This window comes from Borostomias antarcticus (assembly GCF_949987555.1).
Source record: "Borostomias antarcticus genome assembly, chromosome: 13".
NCBI lineage: Eukaryota > Metazoa > Chordata > Actinopteri > Stomiiformes > Stomiidae > Borostomias > Borostomias antarcticus.
In genome coordinates, this window is record NC_140246.1 from 11,312,551 (window position 1) to 11,333,741 (window position 21,191).

The following is a 21,191-nucleotide window of genomic DNA, read 5'->3' on the forward strand; positions in this document are numbered from 1 at the left end:
ACTTGAATCTTCATGGTGGGTTTGGGTGTACGCCCACTGGTGCGAACCTTAACCAGGGATATGACCTCGTCCAAAAGCCTAGGGACCAATGCTGCTGGTTCAGATTGTGTTTTTTGATTGGACTGACCCTCTATTTCTTGTTCACTGAGATTGCATTTTGCGCTGTCCTCCAACCTCTGGTCCATGTCTGTGGTTTCAACAGCCACCTTGCTGATGTTCTCTTCAATCCCCATATCCTCTTGCTCCACCTTGAGGCTCTCGGTGAGTTCGTCTGTGTTGACCTCCTCTTTGTGGGCATGAGTCCTTAGATGTCTTGCGAGCGCCAACTCCCAGTTGAATCTTCTGTCACATTGCGGACATGCATACACGCCATCCTCCATGTGGTTCTTCTTGTGCTCTGTACGAGCCCACAGGGACTGGAACCTGTCCCCGCAGATCACGCAGTCATACTGACGGCCATCTTTATGGGTGTGTCTGTGCCTGTCCAGTGACTGCCTGAAAGAGAAGCATCGGCCACACTCTTTACACTGATACGGGCGCTCACCGGTGTGGATGACCCGGTGAGCTATCAGTGCTGAGGCAAACTTAAAGCTCTTATCGCAGTCTAGGCAGGCATGTGGGCCAGAGGGGGTTTGGGACTGAGAGGACATTGGTTCATCTTCAGTCTCTACTATTTGGGAAGAGCTCTTAAGAACACTCTCAGCTTCCTCTGTCACTCTCTCCTCTTGGTTCACATCTTCTCTCACTTCCTCTTCCGGAGGCTTTTCTATTGGTTCTTCAGTCGCATCGTCCACCATTTTAACTTCTTCCAGGTTCTCCTCCACCAGCACCTCCCCATTTTGGCTTGTCCCCAACTCGACCTCTGTGTAATCTGTCACTGTGACTATTTCCACCACCACGTCCTCCACGAAAGATATAGAGTGTACGTCGTCAATCAGTTCCTGAGAGAGTTCGGATCGGCTGTCACAGCCGATCTGCTCAGCACTGTGACACTCTCGGCCACGTGGAGGCACAGAGAGACTGGACAGGATACAGTCGCCCATAGCACAGGGGGGGACTGCATAAAAACAATATATATATTGTTAATATATATAAGAATTCAATCAAAATTAGAAAGACTGCCGCCTGCTGTTTCTTGTACGTCTATAAGAGAAAGATCACCCACCATGCTCCTCCAAATGTCCAATTAGTTTATGGTGCTGGAGCAGACTCTTCAGATCCTCTGGGTGAGAGACAACATGGCCACAGTCCTCCAGGACTGAAGGGGCAGTACTGAGCCATGACACAGTCTGTGGGAGAAATACAAACTCAAAAATGTTTAATTCCAATGACACACGACAACATTATATAACATGGGGTAATATTGGGATATCCTTTCACACACCTGCTCAAAATCAGGAGTTGGTAAAAGCTGTGCAAATCTAGAGAGGAACTCAGACAACAGGATCTGTAGCTCACTGTCATATTGGGGTCCATACTCCGCTGAAAACACCTCCTGGTGAGGACAGAGAGAGAAGATGTAATTTCTACTGAAACAAAATCAAACTAAACTTCTCGATGAGTTAACTGCCATGTGGAGGTATTGTGAAGACTCACTGTAAAAAAGTGTTCCCTCTCTTCAGGGTCTTTAAGTAGGACCTGGACCAGCTCCAGGAAATTAATCTCTGATGCCTCCACCTCTGCATCATTCACCTGCAAAAGCACAAGGTTTCATTATTAATGCATCATTATATAACACAGGGTAGTTAATGCAGGCTATGGATTTCTTGATACATCTACATATTGTACTCTCGACAATAGTGGACAGCAACAGTGCATGAAACAGCCTTTTGAACTGGCACTACATTTATCTTTTACATCATACTAGTGTTGTAGTACTCAAGTCCAGAACTCATGACTCGACTTGGACTTGAGCACTAATGACTTGGACTTGAGCATTGACTGCATCCGGACTTGGAAGTTGGAGAACCCCCTTTGAAATGGTCACAACTGTGTCATTTTTGTTTAATGTAGACCTTTTTTTATTTGTACGCCACTTTGACTGTGCCAGAGTGGAGCACTGGAGCAGATTTTGGAACTTGGAACTTTGGAACCTCGATGACTCGGACTCAGACTAGGGTAATGACTCGACTACAACACTGTATCCTACTGAAACTGCACTGCAACAAATCATGCACAAGGCCAGTATACTATTCCATGTGGCTAAATACATGGGTCAAATGAACAGATCAATCAATATTTTCCAGTGTGTGATAATAACACCAACCACTAGGGGGTGCTCTAGATCTACCAGTCAGTCCACAGCTCCACTGGCAGCATCAGGTCTGGCTTCTTAGTCATTATTTACTCTCCACTTCAATGTGTCAATTATCCTCTCCTGTCTACAAAATGGCAGATAAAAACATCAGGCAAATTAATTGACAAGACATGCTTCCTTGGACCTGCTGTCTTTTAATTATACTGGCTCATCATGACCTCCAGACCATCCTGAGCTCCTTTTTGCTGGGCCTGGGTATAACTCAAATCTACACATCTATGGGTTTCTCCTAGTCACATACTGTCTGCGTGGGGAACTTTTGCCAGCAGCCAGTATTTCTTTTTATGAACTATGGGAACCAATCAGTGGCTGCGTCCCCACTGGGGGGCAGAACAGCAGTTAGAACACAGTCCCTGATTGGGCCGGTTAAAATGTAATTTCTGTTATATCGATGGGGAGAGGTCCAGACTGATCCGTGAGCAGAATGAGAGCTCACGTGATCAGGATGGCGATGACAGGCTAATATGCCAATGCATTTCTTACTAACCCTCAGGGCATAACTTTCATCATTGTTGGACGAGTTGAGTAGTTGAATCCTGTCCAGGTGCGATAAGATGACCTGAGGATCCATGCGATTCTCATTGCGACACAGCTCCAGTATGTGCTGAAATGGCACAAACAAGTTGCAATTTTTGCCCAATGTAAATACTTCATGGGTTAGTACACCTAACCCCCTGCCTCCATGTCCACTTACCCTAGACCTGACAGTTTTGGAAAACGCTATAGAGTAATGATAAATAAGTAGCAAGTGTGTTTATTGTCACTTAGAATGCAAGAAAATTGGGTGATACCCATAGTAAGACTTGGACATTGATACTTTGGTTATGTCTTTTTTTGGACATAGTGGACTGAACTTCACAGATTTGCATTCCTCTATAGTGTAACGTTAAAGGGTAGTGTATCACTGAGCCCTGAATCGGGTTTACACTTACCCTTGCTCGCAACCCCAGAATAAGTTGGGCTCTGTGCTTGTAGTTAAGCAGCTCTGGGACCATATCTGTTACCATGGAAACAAACTCAGCCAGCATCCCATAACTATTGAACTTTCTCTGTTGGACCACCTGCCACATGGACGCAGACATCAGCTGCAGTGGGGGGACCAGCAGGCGCAGGGAGGGCAGAGGTAGAGGGCCACCTGAAATAATTAAAAACATTTTTTGATTGCAATTTACAATGTAGTTAGATTTAAATAGGTTAAACTAGAAATAACCATAGCGATCATTAAATGTACTTAATGTAATGCTAAACTAAAATGGCAAAGAAGCTGTAGCCGGTGTTCACTGACATCTTCAACGCCTCACTAGAGACATGTCATGTACCAGCCTGTTTCAAGACCTCCATCATCATCCCCATTCCCAAGAAAGCATGGATCACTGGCCTCAATGACTACAAGCCCATCCTCCAGACCTGTGTAGTAATGAAGGTTTTTGAGCGCCTTGTTCTGCTGCACCTCAAATCCATCACAGAGCCACTCCTGGCTGGACCCCCTGCAGTTCACCTACAGGGCAAACCGGTCTGTGGACAAAGTAAACATGGACCTTCACAACCCCGCCCCCCCCCCCCCCCCCCTCACCATGAATAGCTCTCCGTTGCCACTCTTGACTTTCCACTCCACCGCCATCTCCCTGGACCTCAAATGGGAACTAAACACCAGCTCTCTCGTGAACAAGACACAGCAGAGGATGTACTTGCTGAGGCAGCTGAAGAAATTTGGACAACCAAAGAAAATGATGGTGCTCTTCTACATCTCCATTATCGAGTCCATCCTCACATCCTCCATCACCATCTGGTAATCTGCCGCTACAACCAAAGACAGGGTCAAACTGCAGCGCGTCATCCAATCGGCCGAGAAGGCTGCTACCTGCCCTCCCTCCTGGCCCTCCAGGACCCTGAAGCAGGCCAGGAAGATTGCAGCCGACCCCTCCCATCCCAGCCACAATCTCTTCGTTCCACTCCCCACAGGCAGGAGGCTGCAGTCCATTACGACCACGACCGCACGCCACAGAGGCATCTTCTTCCCCACGGTCACCAGCCTCAACGAGGCTGGTGTTCCCCTCTGACTTCCCCCCTGCCCCACCCCAGACCCTGCCAACGTTGAGACACTTGCACATGATCACCAAATGTACTGTACATAGGACACACCGCACTCACATATCACGCCGCACACACCATATACACACACTCACATACACATTACACACTCACATACACTGACCACACTACACGTACAGTCATGGACAAAAGTATTGGCACCCCTGGAAATTTTCCAGAAAATACAACTTTCTCCCAGAAATTGTTGCAATTACAAATGTTTTTGGTATGTTTATTTCCTTTATATGCATTGGAAAAACACAAAAAAGCAGAAGAAAAAAAACAAAATTGACAATTTTACACAAAACTCAAAAAATGGTCTGGACAAAATTGTTGGCACCCTTTTAAAACTGTGGGGAAATCATTTTATTTCAAGCATGTGATGCTCATTTAAACTCGTTTGTGGCAAGTAACAGGTGCTGGCAATATAGAAATCACACCTGAAGCCAGTTCAAATGTATAAAAGTTGACTAAACCTTTGTGTTGTGCACCTGTGTGTGTCACACCAAGCATGGAGAAGAGAAAGAAGAGCCGTCTGAGGACTTAAAAAGCGAAATTGTGGAAAAATATAAACAATCTCAAGGTTATTAAATATAAACAATCTCACAAGACCATCTCCAGAGATCTTGAAGTTCCTTTGTCCACTGTGCGTAATATAATCAAGAAGTTTATAACCCATGGAACTGTGGCTAATCTCCCTGGACGTGGATGGAAGAGAAAAATTGAGTTTGGAATTTTGGAAAGAATGCAACGCAGGATAGTTCGAATGGTGGATAAACATCCTCAGTCAACTTCCTCACAAATTCAGGCTGTCTTGCAGACTCAGGGTGCAAAAGTGTCGGCTCGGACCATACTTCGTCATCTGAATGAGATGAAGCGCATGGCAGGAGAGCGAGGAGAACCCTACTGCTGACAAAGAGACATAAAAAAGCCAGACTGGAGTTCTAAAAAATTTACCCGCGTAAGCCTCAATCCTTCTGGGAGAACGTATTGTGGACAGATGAGACTAAGGTAGAGCTTTTTGGAAAAGCATGTCATTCTACTGTTTACAGAAAACGGAATGAGGCCCACAAAGAAAAGAACACAGTACCTACAGTCAAACATGGTGGAGGTTCAAAGATGTTTTGGGGTTGTTTTGCTGCCTCTGGCACTGGTTGCCTTGACTGTGTGCAAGGAATCATGAAATCTGGAGACTATCAAATGATTTTGGGCAGAAATGTAGGGCCTAGTGTCAGAAAGCTGGGTCTGCGTCAGAGGTCATGGGTGTTCCAGAAGGACAATGACCCGAAACATACCTCAAAAACCTCTAGTGCCACCAACGTGTCAAAGTTGGATGTGCATTTGTGCACGCAACTTTTGACTGGTAAGCCCGATTTTCAAAAATGAGGGACCGTTGGATTCCTTGGCTCAAGCCGAGTTCAACATGACAATTTTCCGCCATACTGTATTTCCCACCATTTTGGATTTTGTGAAAAACATCTTCTAGGAATTTTGACCAATCTGCACAAAACTCAGTATACACATTCTCTAGACCAATGTCCACAAAAATTGTACAGGGATTTTCGATTCTCGAAAGCTTTCACCCGCTACAGCCAATCAAATTTGGCGTCTAAGCCGCCAAACAGGATATGGAGTCATATCTCAGCAAATTGTTAATGTATCAAAGCCACATTTGGCGCACTCATCGGGGACAGTCCCATGACCCGTCAGCAAGTGTCATCGCGACAGCTCGAACCCTCTAGCGCCACCTCCATGTCAAAGTTGGAAGTGCATTCATGCTGAGTTCATCGCACCCTATGATGTCATTTTCCACCAATTGGATTTCCCGCCATTTTGTATTTTGTGTAAAACACTTACATTTATCTTCTCCTAGGGATTTTCACCAATCTACATAAAACTGGCTGTACACATTCTCTAGACCAATGTCCACAAAAGTATTACAGGGATTTTCGATTGTTGAAGGCGTTCGCTCGCTACAGTCCAAGCCGCCATACAGGAAGTGTGGTCATCTCAGTAACGTTTTGATGTATCATAACCACATTAGGCACACTCATCGGGGACAGTCCCGTGACCCCTGTCACCAAGTCTATGTCGACACTTCAAACTCTCTAGCGCCACCAACCTGTCAAAGTTGGAAGTGTGTTTATTCTGAACGGATTTGAATGCAGCTATGGCGTGTTTTGCTTGTTGTCTTTGATGTGCTGGTCGCGCATCCTGCTTGGCCCCCACATTGCTGCTTGCAGCTATATTTACTTTTAATCTTCTTAGCACAGCGTAACTCCATAGGCATAGCTTTTACATGCTTTTAACATCTACAGTCTCACAACGCAACATAACTTCTGCCTATTCTCGCAAAAGCTACAGCGCCACCTGGCAGCTGCATAGTGTAACTAAACCTCATGAAACAAATACTGAACACGAGTAGGGTAGGCCTACAAAGCGTGCTGCAACTTAACATTAGTTGCAAGTGAATTTAAACTTTACCTTGCTTCCCCCCAGAGGTAGGCTATTTTGTCCTAGCATACATTGCAGATGGCATGTGTTTCATCTGTCTCCCACACATTGTAGTAGCACCACAGTGCCAACATATTTTAGGTTAACACGCATGCGACAATGAATTGGCCGTCATTGATTGGTTGTCGTGATCTGCGACTAGAAAGATATATCGGAATTCATTGCCCTCATATTTTGACTGAACATCTGCCAATTCCGATTTCTGGCCGATCATCTGGCCACCAGATCGATGAGACCAGATTATTTTTTTCATAATTTGTCTGCAAACTCATTTTGAATAAAAATCGTGGGAAAATGGTATCGTGAATCGTGAGTTAAGTGCTGTTACATCCTTCGTTAATGAGGCTCTATGTCCAACATTTTGAACTACCCCTTTAAGCAACGCCTCAGTGTACAACTCAAACGTTTTAAAATATTTTGAATGCTACACACTCTGAAGTCTGGGGTATATTCAATAACGCAAAAGCGTAGGAGCGTGTGTTGTACAGCGATGAACAGGGTCCACAATCAGTGTTTCATTTTGTAACAGCAAGTAATATCCTAAACATGGCGTCCATACTGCTGAACATAGCCCAAGCCAAGAAATATTGGTCATTAATGAGAAAATGTATGCCAACTATTAAAACTATAGGGGACTAGACATACACTGCACTTTTAAACTATGAAATTGTTGTATACTGCACTTTTAAACTATGAAATAGTTGTACCTGCAGTGGCAGACGAAATTAATTCCGAATCCATTTTCTCGAGTAGGCCAAAGTGTTGCAGAAGTTGAAGGCGGATCCGGGTTGATCAGCTAACGTTAGCAAGATTTGAGTTGAACGTGGTTCACCGTCACGCCATTCAAAACACTACAGGTTGTAGCAAGCTATGACTACGTTGTAATCTGTTTGCATAAAACGGAGAATTGATATGTCGAAGCAAGCTTAGATAGGTAGCAAGGCTAATGGTAGCCTGAAAACAAGACATTGGGCATGTCCGGAAGCTGTTTCAGCGAATACTTCGCGTCACAACGGGTGCTCGGAGGGGGCGCGTTCAAGTACAGCATTAGCAGTGTGGGAAACATGCTCACCAATTCAATTACAACGTAAAACCACTTTGAATGTATATTGTATATAATGACGTATGAACGAGTGCGGATATATGTATATATACCAGTGAGACACAAACACACACCATACCAGTGAGACACCAATACATATGGCAAAACTCCAAGTAGAGAAAATTGACACTGCATTCTCTGAATTTTCAATCTTTGTACAACAACCTGATTTGAAAATACATCTGACAAGTCTTTTATTCAATCAAAATGCAGTTCTTGAACAGTGCAAGATTGCTTCAGTGTGGTGCCCATACTCAATGCATTTTTTCTTTATATTTACACTGAATACAAACATTGCAAGGGAGAGAAATTGCCTTTGATTTCAATGACTAGAAACTAATTTTAACAAACCTTTCATTAATAAAACTAATATAAATTGGTCAGGCAGCATTGTCTCACATCAGATGGCACTGGGACTCACCACTGTCAAGTCAAAATAACAACAATTACCTGTAAGAAGGTACATAAACAGAATATGCCTGCTTTCGCTGTGGGTACAGTACCAATACTATTGCAAGTGACATTCATTCTGCCGTATCTATTTTAGTTTGTTCAACACTTTCAATGTTCGAGGACTGGGCTTCGGCCTCAGCCTCTGTCCTGTGAACCTCCATGTGTTTCCTCAGTTTAGCGTTGGAGGTAAATTTTTTTGAACACAGGTGGCAGTTTGGCTTGGCAGGCCGCACCCCTGCATGACAACGCTTGTGTCTCGCCAGCTCTGACGAACTCTTGAATTTCATTTCACACACAGAGCAGGGGTAGGGTCGCTCGCCTGTATGAATTCGTTCATGTAGCTGTGCCTCTCCAAGAGTGAGAAATGTTTTCTCGCAATGTGAACAATGAAACGGTCTCTCTCCTGTGTGTATGAGATGGTGTCTGGTCAGAGCGTACGGTTTTGAGAAGCCCTTCCCACAGAAGTTACAAGGGTATGGGCGAGCGCCGGTATGGGAAAGGATATGTTCCTGCTGAGCTCTTTTGCTCTTGAAGCTCTTCTCACACAGATTGCACGGGTAAGGCCTGTCATCCACATGAGACCTATGGTGCTTGGAAAGTTCACCTTGGGAGAGGAAGCCCTTCCCACACTGAGAGCAAAGGAACGGCCTCTCTCCTGTGTGCATTCTCTCATGTCTGGTCAGGATTGATATCAAGGTGAACCTCTTGGAACAGTGGGAGCACTCGTAAGGCCGCTCGCCTGTGTGGACTTTGAGGTGTTTCTTGAGCATGAAACGAAGGGAAAACCGTTTTCCACACTGGCCACACTGGTAGGGCCGCTCACCGGTGTGGCTGGCCAGGTGCCTCTTCACGTCGGCCCTGCGCGTGTAGGTCTTGTCACAGAGCGAGCACTTAAACTGCCGTTTGGACAGGTGTATCTGCCGATGCTGGGATCGCGCCAGCAGGGAGTCGAAGCCCTCGCCGCACTGCTGGCAGATGTAGCGCAAGCTGGCTCCGTGGGTCTTCTTGTGAACCTGGAGCTCGTGCGACGTGGGGAAGCTCTCGCCACAAATGGAACAGATCTGGGGGAGCTCGCTCTCCCCTCGGTGGGACTTCCTGTGGTGGACGGTAAGAGAGCGGAGGTTGGGGAAGGTGGTCGCACACTGCTGGCAAGGGAAGGAGGCGGGCGTCCCGTGGTGTTTGCTCTCATGCTTGGCCAGGTCCCAAGAGTGCTGGAAGGTGCGGTCGCAGCGTGAACAGCGGAAGGGTCTTTCCCCTGTGTGGGTGAGCTGGTGTCTTCGTACATCTGATGTGCGGGTGAACGTCTTACTGCATGTTTCGCATGTGAGGGATTTCTGCTTGCCTTTTGTAGATGGGAGAGTAACAGCACTTTCTGCATTGGAGGGAACACAAGGTTGTTCCATTTTAATAGAGCTGGCTGAAGGGAAAAGTTTGATTGATGTGAATATCTGGTCAGAGCTACTGGGAGACGGTGTAAAAGTCGCTCCATTTGAACTATCTGACATGTTCTTTTTGTATTCTTCTGTGATAACATTTTGAATGTGGATGTGTGGGGGGCTTTTTTCTTCTGTTTTATGGAAGGGACACTGAGGGCAGCTGAAGATGATAGAAGTCACTTCTTCAGAATTGTCTAGAGAGAGAGAGAGAGAAAGAGAGGGGGGGGTGGGGGGGATTTGGGTATTGGGATGGCAATGCATGTTTTAAGAAATGTGGTGAAAGAGTGAACTCTGCTTTAAAAAGTAAACTTCACTGAACAAAGTCAACCACTTAAGTTTCATTCTTACCGGTTTTGTTTCCCCTGATTACCCCTATCACAGACGGTGCAACTGAAACATCAGCATTGTTCCTGTTCAAAAGAAACACAAGATACATAAATTCTTAAACACATTACAAATTCAATCCAGAATTACAGTAGGACCCCACTCATCCGAACTTCAGAGATCCGAACCTCCCGGTCTACCGGACAGGCTTAACTTTTTTTAGCCTGCTATCTGGTTACTGGTGGGATTTTCATTACAGTACTGTATCCTACTGTGAATAAAAACAGAACTATAATAGACCTACATGTTGCCTGTAGGCTGTAGCCTACTGTCACGTTTCATTTCTTTGTTCTAATGTCGAGCGCAAAACGCAAACGAGTCTGCTGCGAGAGAGCTGCATTCCTTGGTAGCCAGAAAGCGCGTCAGCAACCTGAAGCAGCATCGAGTCATTTTTCGTTCCCAGTTAATGGACTTCAGGAACACAGACGTGTTGTGAGCATGTAGATTAGCCTACTAAACCTACTGTATTTGTTAAATAATAGCCTACAGCCTAGGCCACGTTAGCCTACATCGGTTGTTTTAGAGACTTTCCTTTAGGCTACAATAGCCTAAGACACGACAACTTGTCTGTCATTTCATTTATTTATTTATTGATTATAATTTGCTCTAATTGTTCTAATGTTGGGTTGTTTTTAGGCTATACCATTTTGTTCTACGAAAACAGTAGCCTATCGATGCAGCGTACGCCTCATTTGAGAATAAAGTACTGTATTTGATCAAAGCACGCACTCAAATGGAAATTCGGTTATTTTATTATAGGCTAGGCTATATGAGTTTAGTTGGCTATTTGATTGCAATTTTGATGCATTTTCACAAGTAATTAAGGTTATTTATCGGTCTATTATGAGTCTATATGGAACAAGTATATTGAATTTGGTGCATTTTAACATACGTTTCAGTCATCCGGACATTTCAGAGATACGAACGACCTTCAGTCCCGTTGGGTTCGGATAAGTGGAGTCCTACTGTATATAATATAATGCATCAAGTACCAAAGATATAGTCTTGTCAATCTTACACTTTCTGCTCTTTATCATTCACTTTCTTCTTCTCCGAGGTCTTGTTCTGCCGTTTCTGCCGCCCATCTCTTGTCCTTATCTGAAGGCGTGTGGAACGTCTTACACTGCACAACGTGGTCTGTTGGGTTTTGGAGGAAGCAGCCACATCTGAGGTGTCTTTCTCTTGGTCCTCAGAGACAGGCTCTTCATTATCCTTCATCTGTGTGTAAGACTTTGAGCTGCCACTGAGTTCAATGTCCTCAGTCTTCACAGGTACAGTGTCATTGTTCTTCTGCCCCATGGATCCTTTTTTAAATGCACTATCATTTTGCCCACTTACTTGTTCATACACTACATCTGGTACACTATCGACAATGGCATCCTCCTCCATTGTGTAACAAGTCTTTGTCAGAGTTTGTTGTTTCTGCCCCATGGGTCCCTCTTCAATAGCAGTCTCAATTTGCTCACTTGCATTTCCTTCATCTGTTATGCTTTCCACAATTTCTGCTGTCATGTGCTGAGACAAGGAAATGGTCTCTGACTCTCTGATCTCAATTGGCTGCCCGTCTTCATGTCCAACGTCCTTTTTCAATGCAAAAGTCTTTGTCAAGGTCTCAAGTGCTTCATCTATGCTTACTGCATCTTCTACTTGTTCCTCCTGAGTTATCTCTTCCATCTCTTCTGCCTTTGCACTAATTTCCTCAACACCACCATCTTCACCTACATTCAGAGTCTCCATCTCCAGTTGAGAGCTATTTGATTGTACTTCATGTGTTGACTCAACTACCTCTTCACCCAACTCTGTTGCTCCAACCTCGACCTCAGTGTAAACAGTTACTACTCCATTGGAGTCCACTCCAACGTAAGAGATGGGGTTCAGAATGTTAGCGTAGTTATGCATTGACTCTGGCCCAATAGCAAAGGCTGTCTGCTGAGAGGTGATCACAACTCGTTGAGAGGGAGGGATGGATAGAGCAGAGAGGATGCCGTTTCCAACCGAGGTGGAAGGGCCACCTGATAGTAGACACAAGCAAGTTGGAGTTGGAACACAAAAAACACAAGCAAAAAAAAAAGATATGTTTTGGTAAAGTTGCTAATTGATCCTGCTGCGGGTGGTAATCATACTGTATGCATTATAGGAGACTTACAAGGTATTTTCACAATTCCTGAACTCTTAAGATGTTGATGGATGAGGTTCAGTTCCTCAGACGTGGACTGCCAACATTCTTCCAGGACTGAGGGGGCAGACCTGAGCCATGCAGCAGTCTGAAAGGGGAAAAGAAGAGCGCACCTCAGTCTTTTTATTATTTTTTTAGAGAATATAAATCTATATTGTAAAAAACATCTGCAATATTAATGCAACATGACATGTAAGACAACCGTACCATACAGCCCCGTACCTGTTTGATATCTGGTATTGGGAACAGCCTTTCCAATTTGGAGAGGAACTCCCACAATAGTGTTTGCAGCGCTGAGTCATATTTACTGCCATATTCCACCGGGAACACTTCCTGTTAAAAGGCACCAAGTTGTAAAGAATTTACTAATTTACAAATGTACTGTCCTATGATCTCATCTCAATTGATTGATTGATATTTAAACAGTGACTTGCTCCAAGCACAGATCTGACCTGGAAGAAGTATGCTCTCTCAGAAGGGTCTTTCAGAAGGCTCTGGACAAGCGCCACAAAAGTAGATTCAGCTGATTCCACTTCCGCATCCCGGTACTGCAAAGTAGCAAACAAAGGAGTAACCATCACAACACATGAATTAAATCAGATAGAACCTCTAGAAGAGAGTGGGTAGCTATGATGTTCATGCAGAGCCATTAACTCACTCCTGTGCTTCCTGGGGAGATGGTGGGCAGTCTTTCCAAGTGGGGTTGTATAATTCGAGGGTCAACAGGATCTCGGCATAACTCTAAAACCAGCTGTAAAGAAACCAATCAATACCTGGAAACCTTTCCCACCACCATCATCATCATCAATTTCAATTATCTAGGGGTTTCAACATGTGTTGATGTACAATTCAGAGGACTACATAAAAGCACTGCAGGTCTGTATAAAACACATTCTGATATTTTGTTTAAGTTTGATCTATGGCTTTTATGACCATGACAGGTCTGCATGGCCTCTCACCCGTGCTCTCAGGCCCAGGATCAGCTGGGCTCTCTGTCTGCAGCCCATCAGCCCTGGGACTGCCTCAGTCACCAGCCCCACAAACTCCTGCAGCTTCTCATACTGCAGAACATCTTTCTGTTTCACCACTTGCCACATAGCAGCAGACAGCAGACGCAGTGGTGGCACCAGCAGGCGCAGAGAGGAAAGGGGGAGGACTGGATCTGAAAAGGCCCAGGTAGGACATGGACAAACATTGAAATGGCACCCAGTTACGTCTTTTCAAATGCTCTTTCACTTGAATAGTTAGCTATCAACATTGGCGTTGTGCCCCGAGTGGAGCATCTGGAGTGGATCAGAAGTTGTTTATGCACAAACACCTCAAGCAAAAAAGATGGGCTAGTCACTTAAGTTGTGTGGAATACAACAGTTTGGAGCGGTGTATAACAAGGAGACTAGCCTGCATTATTAGGTTCCGGAAACGGCATTCATAATGACTAACTTTAACATTACCGTTACTTCCGATTTCTAATTTAAGCAGGTAATATGAAAATCAATTGAAGTCACACCTAAATACTTTACAAGGCATAGATTTATGACGACAAGGCATGGAACGCATTGTCGTAGACCGTGTACCAGACTTCCAGGTAATAGTCGGGTTCGCTAATCGTGTGCATTAGGCTACTGTACTGAAAATTGCAAAACCTAAACTATACATACCACTTATATTCTCAAATGATCCACGAGTATTCATGACTGTAGATCAACCAATGGTGGAAAATAATTTAAAATACAATACATTTGTTGTTCTTCTCAGCTAGATGTATTGCATGCGCGTTTGCAACGCAAACTTCTTCTGTTCTCTAGGGTTGTGTTCCGCATGGTTCTTTTCAAAATAAGAGTCTAACTTCTCGTGCGATGAAGCTCTTTCATCCATGCCAGAGTATGGAATGCCAAGAGGGGCCACTCCATTGATTCTGCTATGGATCCAATTCGCCTTATTCACCTCAGCTGCCGCGTGATTTTTTTTACCAACCAATTTCTGCCATAACCACGCCCCCGCGAGTTTTCATTGGCTTAGGGTTAGGTTTAGGGTTAGGGATAGGGTTAGGGTTAGGGTTAGGATTAGGGTTAGGGTTGTCCAATGAAAACTCGCGGGGGCGTGGTTATGGCAGAAGTTTGTTGGTAAAAAAAAAGCACCTGCTGAGCCGGGCTGCCGCCATTTTGCACTGCCAGGTTAAAGGAGTAGTACAGGGAAAAATCATGTTTAGCCCTGTTTTAAGGTTACTTATGATCATATACAATGGTTCAGATCAAAAAGTTGACAAAACTTGCACTTTTGAGAACGTTGGTAATTGCTCTACCACCGTTTAGGTCATACAATCACCTCTACAGGATTCTGTGCCATGCACATCAGGTTGTGAGCCCCAGTATTATGGGATTAAAATCCCCTTACAGAAATAACATCCAATTCAGGAGATTCACATTTATAATTAAAGGGCAAGTGAAACAAAAACCTACACACAGACATTTGATGAAGGGAAAATGTATTACTTCCAAATGTCAAAAAGGGTTAACTAATCAAAAATTCTTTATTAAACAAAATATTTAGCAAAATAGGACACACGTTTCAAATGTTTATTATAATAATAATTATTGTTGTTGTTTACAAATGTTTCAAAAGTCAATCTTGCATTTTGGAATCTTACTGTCAAGCTTGAGACTCCACAAACAAAAACAACCAATAGTAATTTATCTGTGAAATATGAATAATAAATCTGATGTATAATGACACACAAGCCTCATTAATTAACTGCATGAATTTTCTCATGAGAGCGCAGGAGATGCAACCTGTTGTAGGCCTTCCCACAGTCTGAGCACTTGAATGGCTTCTCTCCAGTGTGGGTGAGCATGTGCCTCCTCAGTGGAGTTGTACTGTTGAAGCTTCGTCCACACTCTGTGCAATGGTAGGGGCGCTCTCCTGTGTGGATCCGCATATGTACTGTAAGATAACATGACTGGGTGAAAGTTTTCCCACACTGTGCACATTTGAAAGGCCGTTCTCCAGTGTGATATCGCTGGTGTTTCACCACCTCGGCATAAGTCAAGAAACTCTTCCCACACTGTGAGCAAGTATGTGGTCTCTCCCCTGTGTGCATGCGATTGTGCCTGGTTAGGTCTGTCGACTTAGCAAATCTCTTGCCACAGTAGGAGCACGGGAAGGGACGCTCTCCAGTGTGAGTCTGCAGATGTTTCTTCAAAAAACGGTTTGCCTTAAAGGTCTTATCACACTGGGGGCATGGAAAGGGTCTCTCATCTGAGTGACTCTGGAAGTGTTTGGACAATTCCCCAGAGGATAAGAAGCTTTTCCCACAGTCAGAGCACAAAAATGGCGTCTCCCCCGTGTGAATCCTCTCATGTCTTGTTAAGATCTGCAACTGCGTGAATCTTTTTGGACAGTGAGAGCACTGGTAGGGGCGTTCCCCTGTATGTGTCCTCTGGTGTTTGATCAGATTGGATAGCCTTGAGAAACCCTTTGGACAGTGGGAGCACAGAAATGAACCCTCCTCTTTGTGTTTCATCAGGTAGTGCTGCCTCAGACAAATAAACTGAGAGAAGTTAACCTTGCAAGCAGTGCACTGGAACTGCTGCCCTACATTATGAATCTGCATGTGTCTAGTTAGGGCATCAGAATTGGGGCATTTCTTCCAACACTGGCTGCAAAGGAGTGGGTTGTCCTCCGAGTGAATTTGCTGATGCCGCTTCATCCGAGACGTCTGACTGAACATCAAGTCACACTGGAGACATTTGTGTTGTTGACCCTTTTTGTCACTGCTCTCCTTGCCTATCTTGACATCTGCTGTCAGGATCAACCTACTGCCACTATCGTCAGATGTCGTGGTCACGTTTGCAGGATGAGTGATCCCGTGGTGCGCCTTCAGACCTTCCTCCTGATCGAAGCCCTCCCCACACACACAGCACTGGAACGGGCTCGACTCTGTGCCCTTCCGCTGGTGTCTTTTCAAGTCAAAGGAGTACAGGAAAGACTTCCCACACTGGGTACATTTGTATGGTCGTTCCCCGGTGTGGGACCTCTGGTGCCTTCTCATGTCTGTGGCTCTAGTGAAGGTTTTGCCACACACTGGGCAGGTTTTGGAGCATGGTGTTTGTTTGCTGTACTTTCTCAGTGTGTGGGGGATTTTTGTGGGAGACTGGTTCTGAGATTGGCTGCTGGAGGGCTCTGGTGGTGCTGGTTCCGATCCATTATCTCCAGAGTCCTGATATTTGCGGTCCTCGGCAGGGTGAAGGTTTTGGATGTGTTGCTGGAGGTCCATTTCATCTGTGTGGTAGGAAGAGCACTGACTGCAGCCAAAGACCAGAGGAGAAGCTTTCAACATCTCATCTGGAGGGGAGAAGAGAATATTATCTTTATATTAATAATATAATAGTGGCTTTCCAATAAGACACTATAATTGCTGCATGTCAGCGAAATTAAATGTCTGCCATGGGCATCGGCTGTGTAACACACAAACCAATTAAAACTGTCCAGACATTTATCTTTGCATTTGCTAGTCCATTTATTGCTCCACAATATTTACAGTGTTTGCATTATCCAGGTAAACATATTGATCACAGTTAGGTAGCCCAACCAAACCTAGCTATTGTTACACTATCTGCAGATGCCATGACCACAGTCAAAAGCTGTATGCCTCACTCGGCATGCACCTCTGGCTGAATTACCCTTAAATGCAATTCCATTACAGGTAACTGCCACCTGCTGTACCAAAAGTGTATTACACCAACAATAAACACAAAAACAAACACATGGATGAATGGCTCTTCCAAATGTATTTATTAGCCTTACCTTTAGGAAGAGAATTATCAATGGAATTCTGGTCAAACATTTTCTTGACATTATGGTTCAAAACATTTTAAATCATCTTCATGATCTATTATGTAACAGCCAATATAATATTGTAGCAATAGCTCATGAGAGGATGTGGTATATGGCCAATATACCACAGGTTGTGCTGCGGTCAAAGGCACGAGGCGCAGCCGAGTTGGCCATACTGTATACTACAACCCTTGAGTTATTGCTTTTATACGGTTACATCATCGGGAAACATTTATGGCATAAATACTGACTATTGTATTGTGTGTTAAAATCGATTTTAGTGAACTCCGCCAAGAAAGGTAGTTCCTAAAACTATCTCGTTGCTATGGAGTTTCAAAGCAACATACAATGAGCCCTAGCAACCAAAACTAATACTCCTGACCAACCTAGCTAGCCATGAACGAAGTGTAGCCTATCTTTGCTGTGCAATTGCGAGTTGCAATAGTAGTGACTTTAAACCAGAGTGGTAGGCTACAGGACGGACAGAACAACTCAAAATTGACATTGAATGTTTCCATTTTTCTTGACGAGAAACCGTAATGTAACCAACAGACTTTTACGCAATGGAACTAACGTTTTTACCAGGCAGCAATAATCGCCGCAGTATAAAATTACATTTTATCCCGTTGTATTTCAATGTGATGTTTATTAATAAATCTTATATGTTTCATATATACATATCTATATACAATGTATTTATAAAATATATAAGATTTATATTTAGTATATACAGTGTATATATATATATATACACACATACATACACGCACACACTATATATGATATATACACACATATATAGCCTAAATGTAGTGTCAAAAAGACAAGTTTAGTTGATCATATCCATATGGCATACCTTTGGTAAAGTTGACAGCAGAGTTGACAGGAGCAGCAGTGCAGCATTCAGCATCTTCCCTAGGGAGGAGTAAGGCCAAGCATCATGTCACTGGAGTCAATGTCAATGAATGGGTTAAAACTACAGCCTTCACTTACCACCATACACATACCCTTTTTCTGAAGCCTCTGGAAGCCGATTCAAAGGGACGACCCAGGTCACATTCGCCTCATTCTGCAGCACCATAACTTGTCCTTCAATGGATTTTTGTGATCTCCCTTTACTCCTCAGCAACATCTTATTCCGTGTCAAAGATTGAGAGGATGAGGACATTGGGTATGGCAAGCCACTGATGTCATGTCTGTGGACCAGTATCCTAGGCAAACTAAGTTGACAGGAAATGGAGTCACTTGCATTGCCCTTGTCTATGTCCGTATGAGGAGTATGAAGAGCTTCATCTCTTTCCAACCCTTCTTCTTTGACCTCCCTCTCCTTAAGTATGCCCTCTTCAAAGCTGGCCTGTGAGTCATTTGTGTTGTCCACACATATTACTGACTTCTCACATTCATTTTTCACATCATCCATGAGCTCCATCTCCTCATAAACTATTTCGACTTCTCCATCCATCGACTCCAGCTCCTCACAAGCAGGCGCAGCCCCCATCTCTTCACACACAACTTCCACCAATTCATTGTTAATTGGGCTGCTTTCCTCTGAAATGAGCTTAGCTCCATCTCCATTTATCTGCTCCGCTTCTTCACACATGAGCTCCAATTCTCCTTCTAGATGTTCAACCTGAATTCCTTTGGGATCCACCTCAGATTCGTTATGCATTTGCTTCTGTGGCGCTGGCCTGTTGTCCATTCCCAACTTTCTTCCCTCACCGGTGCAAGAACTGGTTCCCAACTCCACCTCTGCATACTCTGTCACCACTACAGATTCGGTGCCCATGTCCTCCTCATACATGATGACTGGATCATTAAGGAACTCTGATTGGATCTCTGTATCTATCGGCCTTGTGGCCGTGCACACCAAGGGTGAGAGGGACAAAGAGGAGAAGATGCAGTTGCCAGTGGAAGAGGACGGAGGTCCTAATAAAGAAAAAGCTCCTTTTTCAGTAATATGTTTTGAGTCAAGTAATATGGACTGACATTTTATGGAAAGATATACGGTATTGTATTCACTAATTAATTTGCTTACCATTAGGGTTCAAATGTCCTTGGTTTCTATGAATTTGCAGGAGGGCCTTTAGGTGCCGGGAGTGACAAACAGACTCCACACACTCATCCAAGATAGAGGGGGCAGCGCTCAGCCAAGATGCTGTCTGCAAGAGTAAAATTACATATATAAATATGGTGATATCTCCAAATTCATGATTGATTCAGTCAACTGTTCAATCACAATATGCCAAAAAGGAGCAATGTGAAGTTCTCTGTGAGTACCTGTTTGAGGTCTGGTACTGGCAGGAGCTGCTCCAGTCTTGAGAGAAACTCCCATATCAGTCCCCGCAGAGCAGAGTCATACTTAGTACCATACTCCACAGGAAAGACCTTCTAAAGCAAAAGATGTCCAAGAAATAGGTGTAAATAACTCATTTGAAAAATTAAAATGCTTTGACTAAGACATAACTGCAAGCTCTTATGACCTGAAAGAAATGATCCCTCTCTGCTGGATCTCTAAGCAAGTTGTGGACCAGGGCATGGAAATTGTATTCAGACACTTCTGCCTCTGCAGCACAACACTGAAAACAAAACATTGCAACTCATGTAAATAGTGACAAGAGGAGGATGCAGGCTAAATTTCAGACACTGTGTAAATTCATAGGTAACATCATGTCTAATTCATTCTTCAGAGAACTGTTCATATTCTAAAATCAGATTCATCCTCTGTAATGAAACTCACATCCAGTCCTTCAAGGGGTAGTGTTGCAGCTCTGATCCTGTCCAGGTGGGGCTGAATGATGTGCAGCTCCGCTGTATCCTCAGTACGACACAACTCCAAAACAATCTGAAAAAATGAACATCAGAGTATGGAGTCCTTATTTAATAGTGAAAAGAATAGCACCCACACACTCATATACGCCAATGTTGAATTTTACTTAAAGCCTCTGCTCTTTGTCAGGTCATTTTTGATGAGGCTCAACACGTCAAGTAAAATTAAATTCAACATTGGAGTATATTGTGTGTGGGTCTATTCTTTCCTTTGTGCCAGCACCCTGATAAGTGATGTGTGTATCCCTTAAACTGTTCTTATTTAATAGCCCTGCTGTTCAGTTATAGTCATGTTTACAAACCACTCTCACAGAAATGCATCATCATGGTCACCTCTTACCTTTGCTCTCAAACCTAAAATAAGTTGGGTTTTCTGCCTGATATTGAGCAGCTCTGGAACTATCTCGGTCACCGACGTTACTATTTCCTCCAATGTCCCATAATCTTTAACGTTCCCCTTCTCTGCCACTTGCCACATAGCTGCTGACAAGAGCTGCAGCGGTGGAACCAAGAGTCGCAGGATAGGAAGAGGAAGAGACGAGCCTGAAATGTACATGGAATACCGCACACATTTACCACACCACAGCACACATGTGCATGCATTTATCACATATAAGAAATGCTTTTACGCCAACAGCATAAGCCAAAAGTACGTATCTCTAGCTAGTTCACGTTAGTTATTATTTTGCTATTAGTGTGCCACTCTAAATATAACCTAGCTAGTAAGCTGTCGGCGAAAAGTTGAACTCACCCGTAGTCCCCAAATTGGGATGGATGTCCATACTTTGCTCTAGTAAGTAGGCCTATACTGCACGCTGCTGAAGGCATGGACACAATATAGTCTAAGTGTTTAACCATGCGATTATGATTCTTGAACCATTCGTGTCTAGCAACAATGTATTTGAAAATGTTTAGTATAACAGGAAGTACTCTAATAGTGTTGCTGTTTTTCCGGTTCATATTTGCCTTCAAAATAAAAGTTTGGGCAAAGAGTATGGAATGCATGGATGATGGAATGCCAAAACAAGGGCTTGGGAAAATGTAGTCCCAGACACGACC

General features: G+C 44.0%; 2 protein-coding genes across 2 annotated transcripts; both read right to left on the reverse strand.

Moving 5' to 3' along the window:
* Window positions 1–10: 10 nt before the first annotated feature.
* LOC311316835 (uncharacterized protein) lies at window positions 11–3,938 on the reverse strand (the record flags this gene model as incomplete). Its single annotated transcript, XM_084447770.1, has 8 exons — window positions 11–47; window positions 79–1,057; window positions 1,166–1,289; window positions 1,385–1,495; window positions 1,597–1,692; window positions 2,805–2,921; window positions 3,250–3,402; window positions 3,891–3,938. The coding sequence occupies 8 exons, from the start codon at window positions 3,936–3,938 to the stop codon at window positions 11–13; spliced, it is 1,665 nt and encodes a 554-aa protein (XP_084303896.1).
* Window positions 3,939–8,277: 4,339 nt separating this feature from the next.
* LOC311317190 (uncharacterized protein) lies at window positions 8,278–14,276 on the reverse strand. Its single transcript, XM_084448229.1, has 9 exons — window positions 14,132–14,276; window positions 13,433–13,635; window positions 13,132–13,224; window positions 12,926–13,021; window positions 12,696–12,806; window positions 12,444–12,561; window positions 11,316–12,309; window positions 10,262–10,323; window positions 8,278–10,107 (listed from the first exon to the last, which is right to left on the reverse strand). The coding sequence occupies exons 1-9, from the start codon at window positions 14,163–14,165 to the stop codon at window positions 8,549–8,551; spliced, it is 3,270 nt and encodes a 1,089-aa protein (XP_084304355.1). The 5' UTR covers window positions 14,166–14,276; the 3' UTR covers window positions 8,278–8,548.
* Between the last annotated feature and the right edge of the window lie 6,915 nt (window positions 14,277–21,191).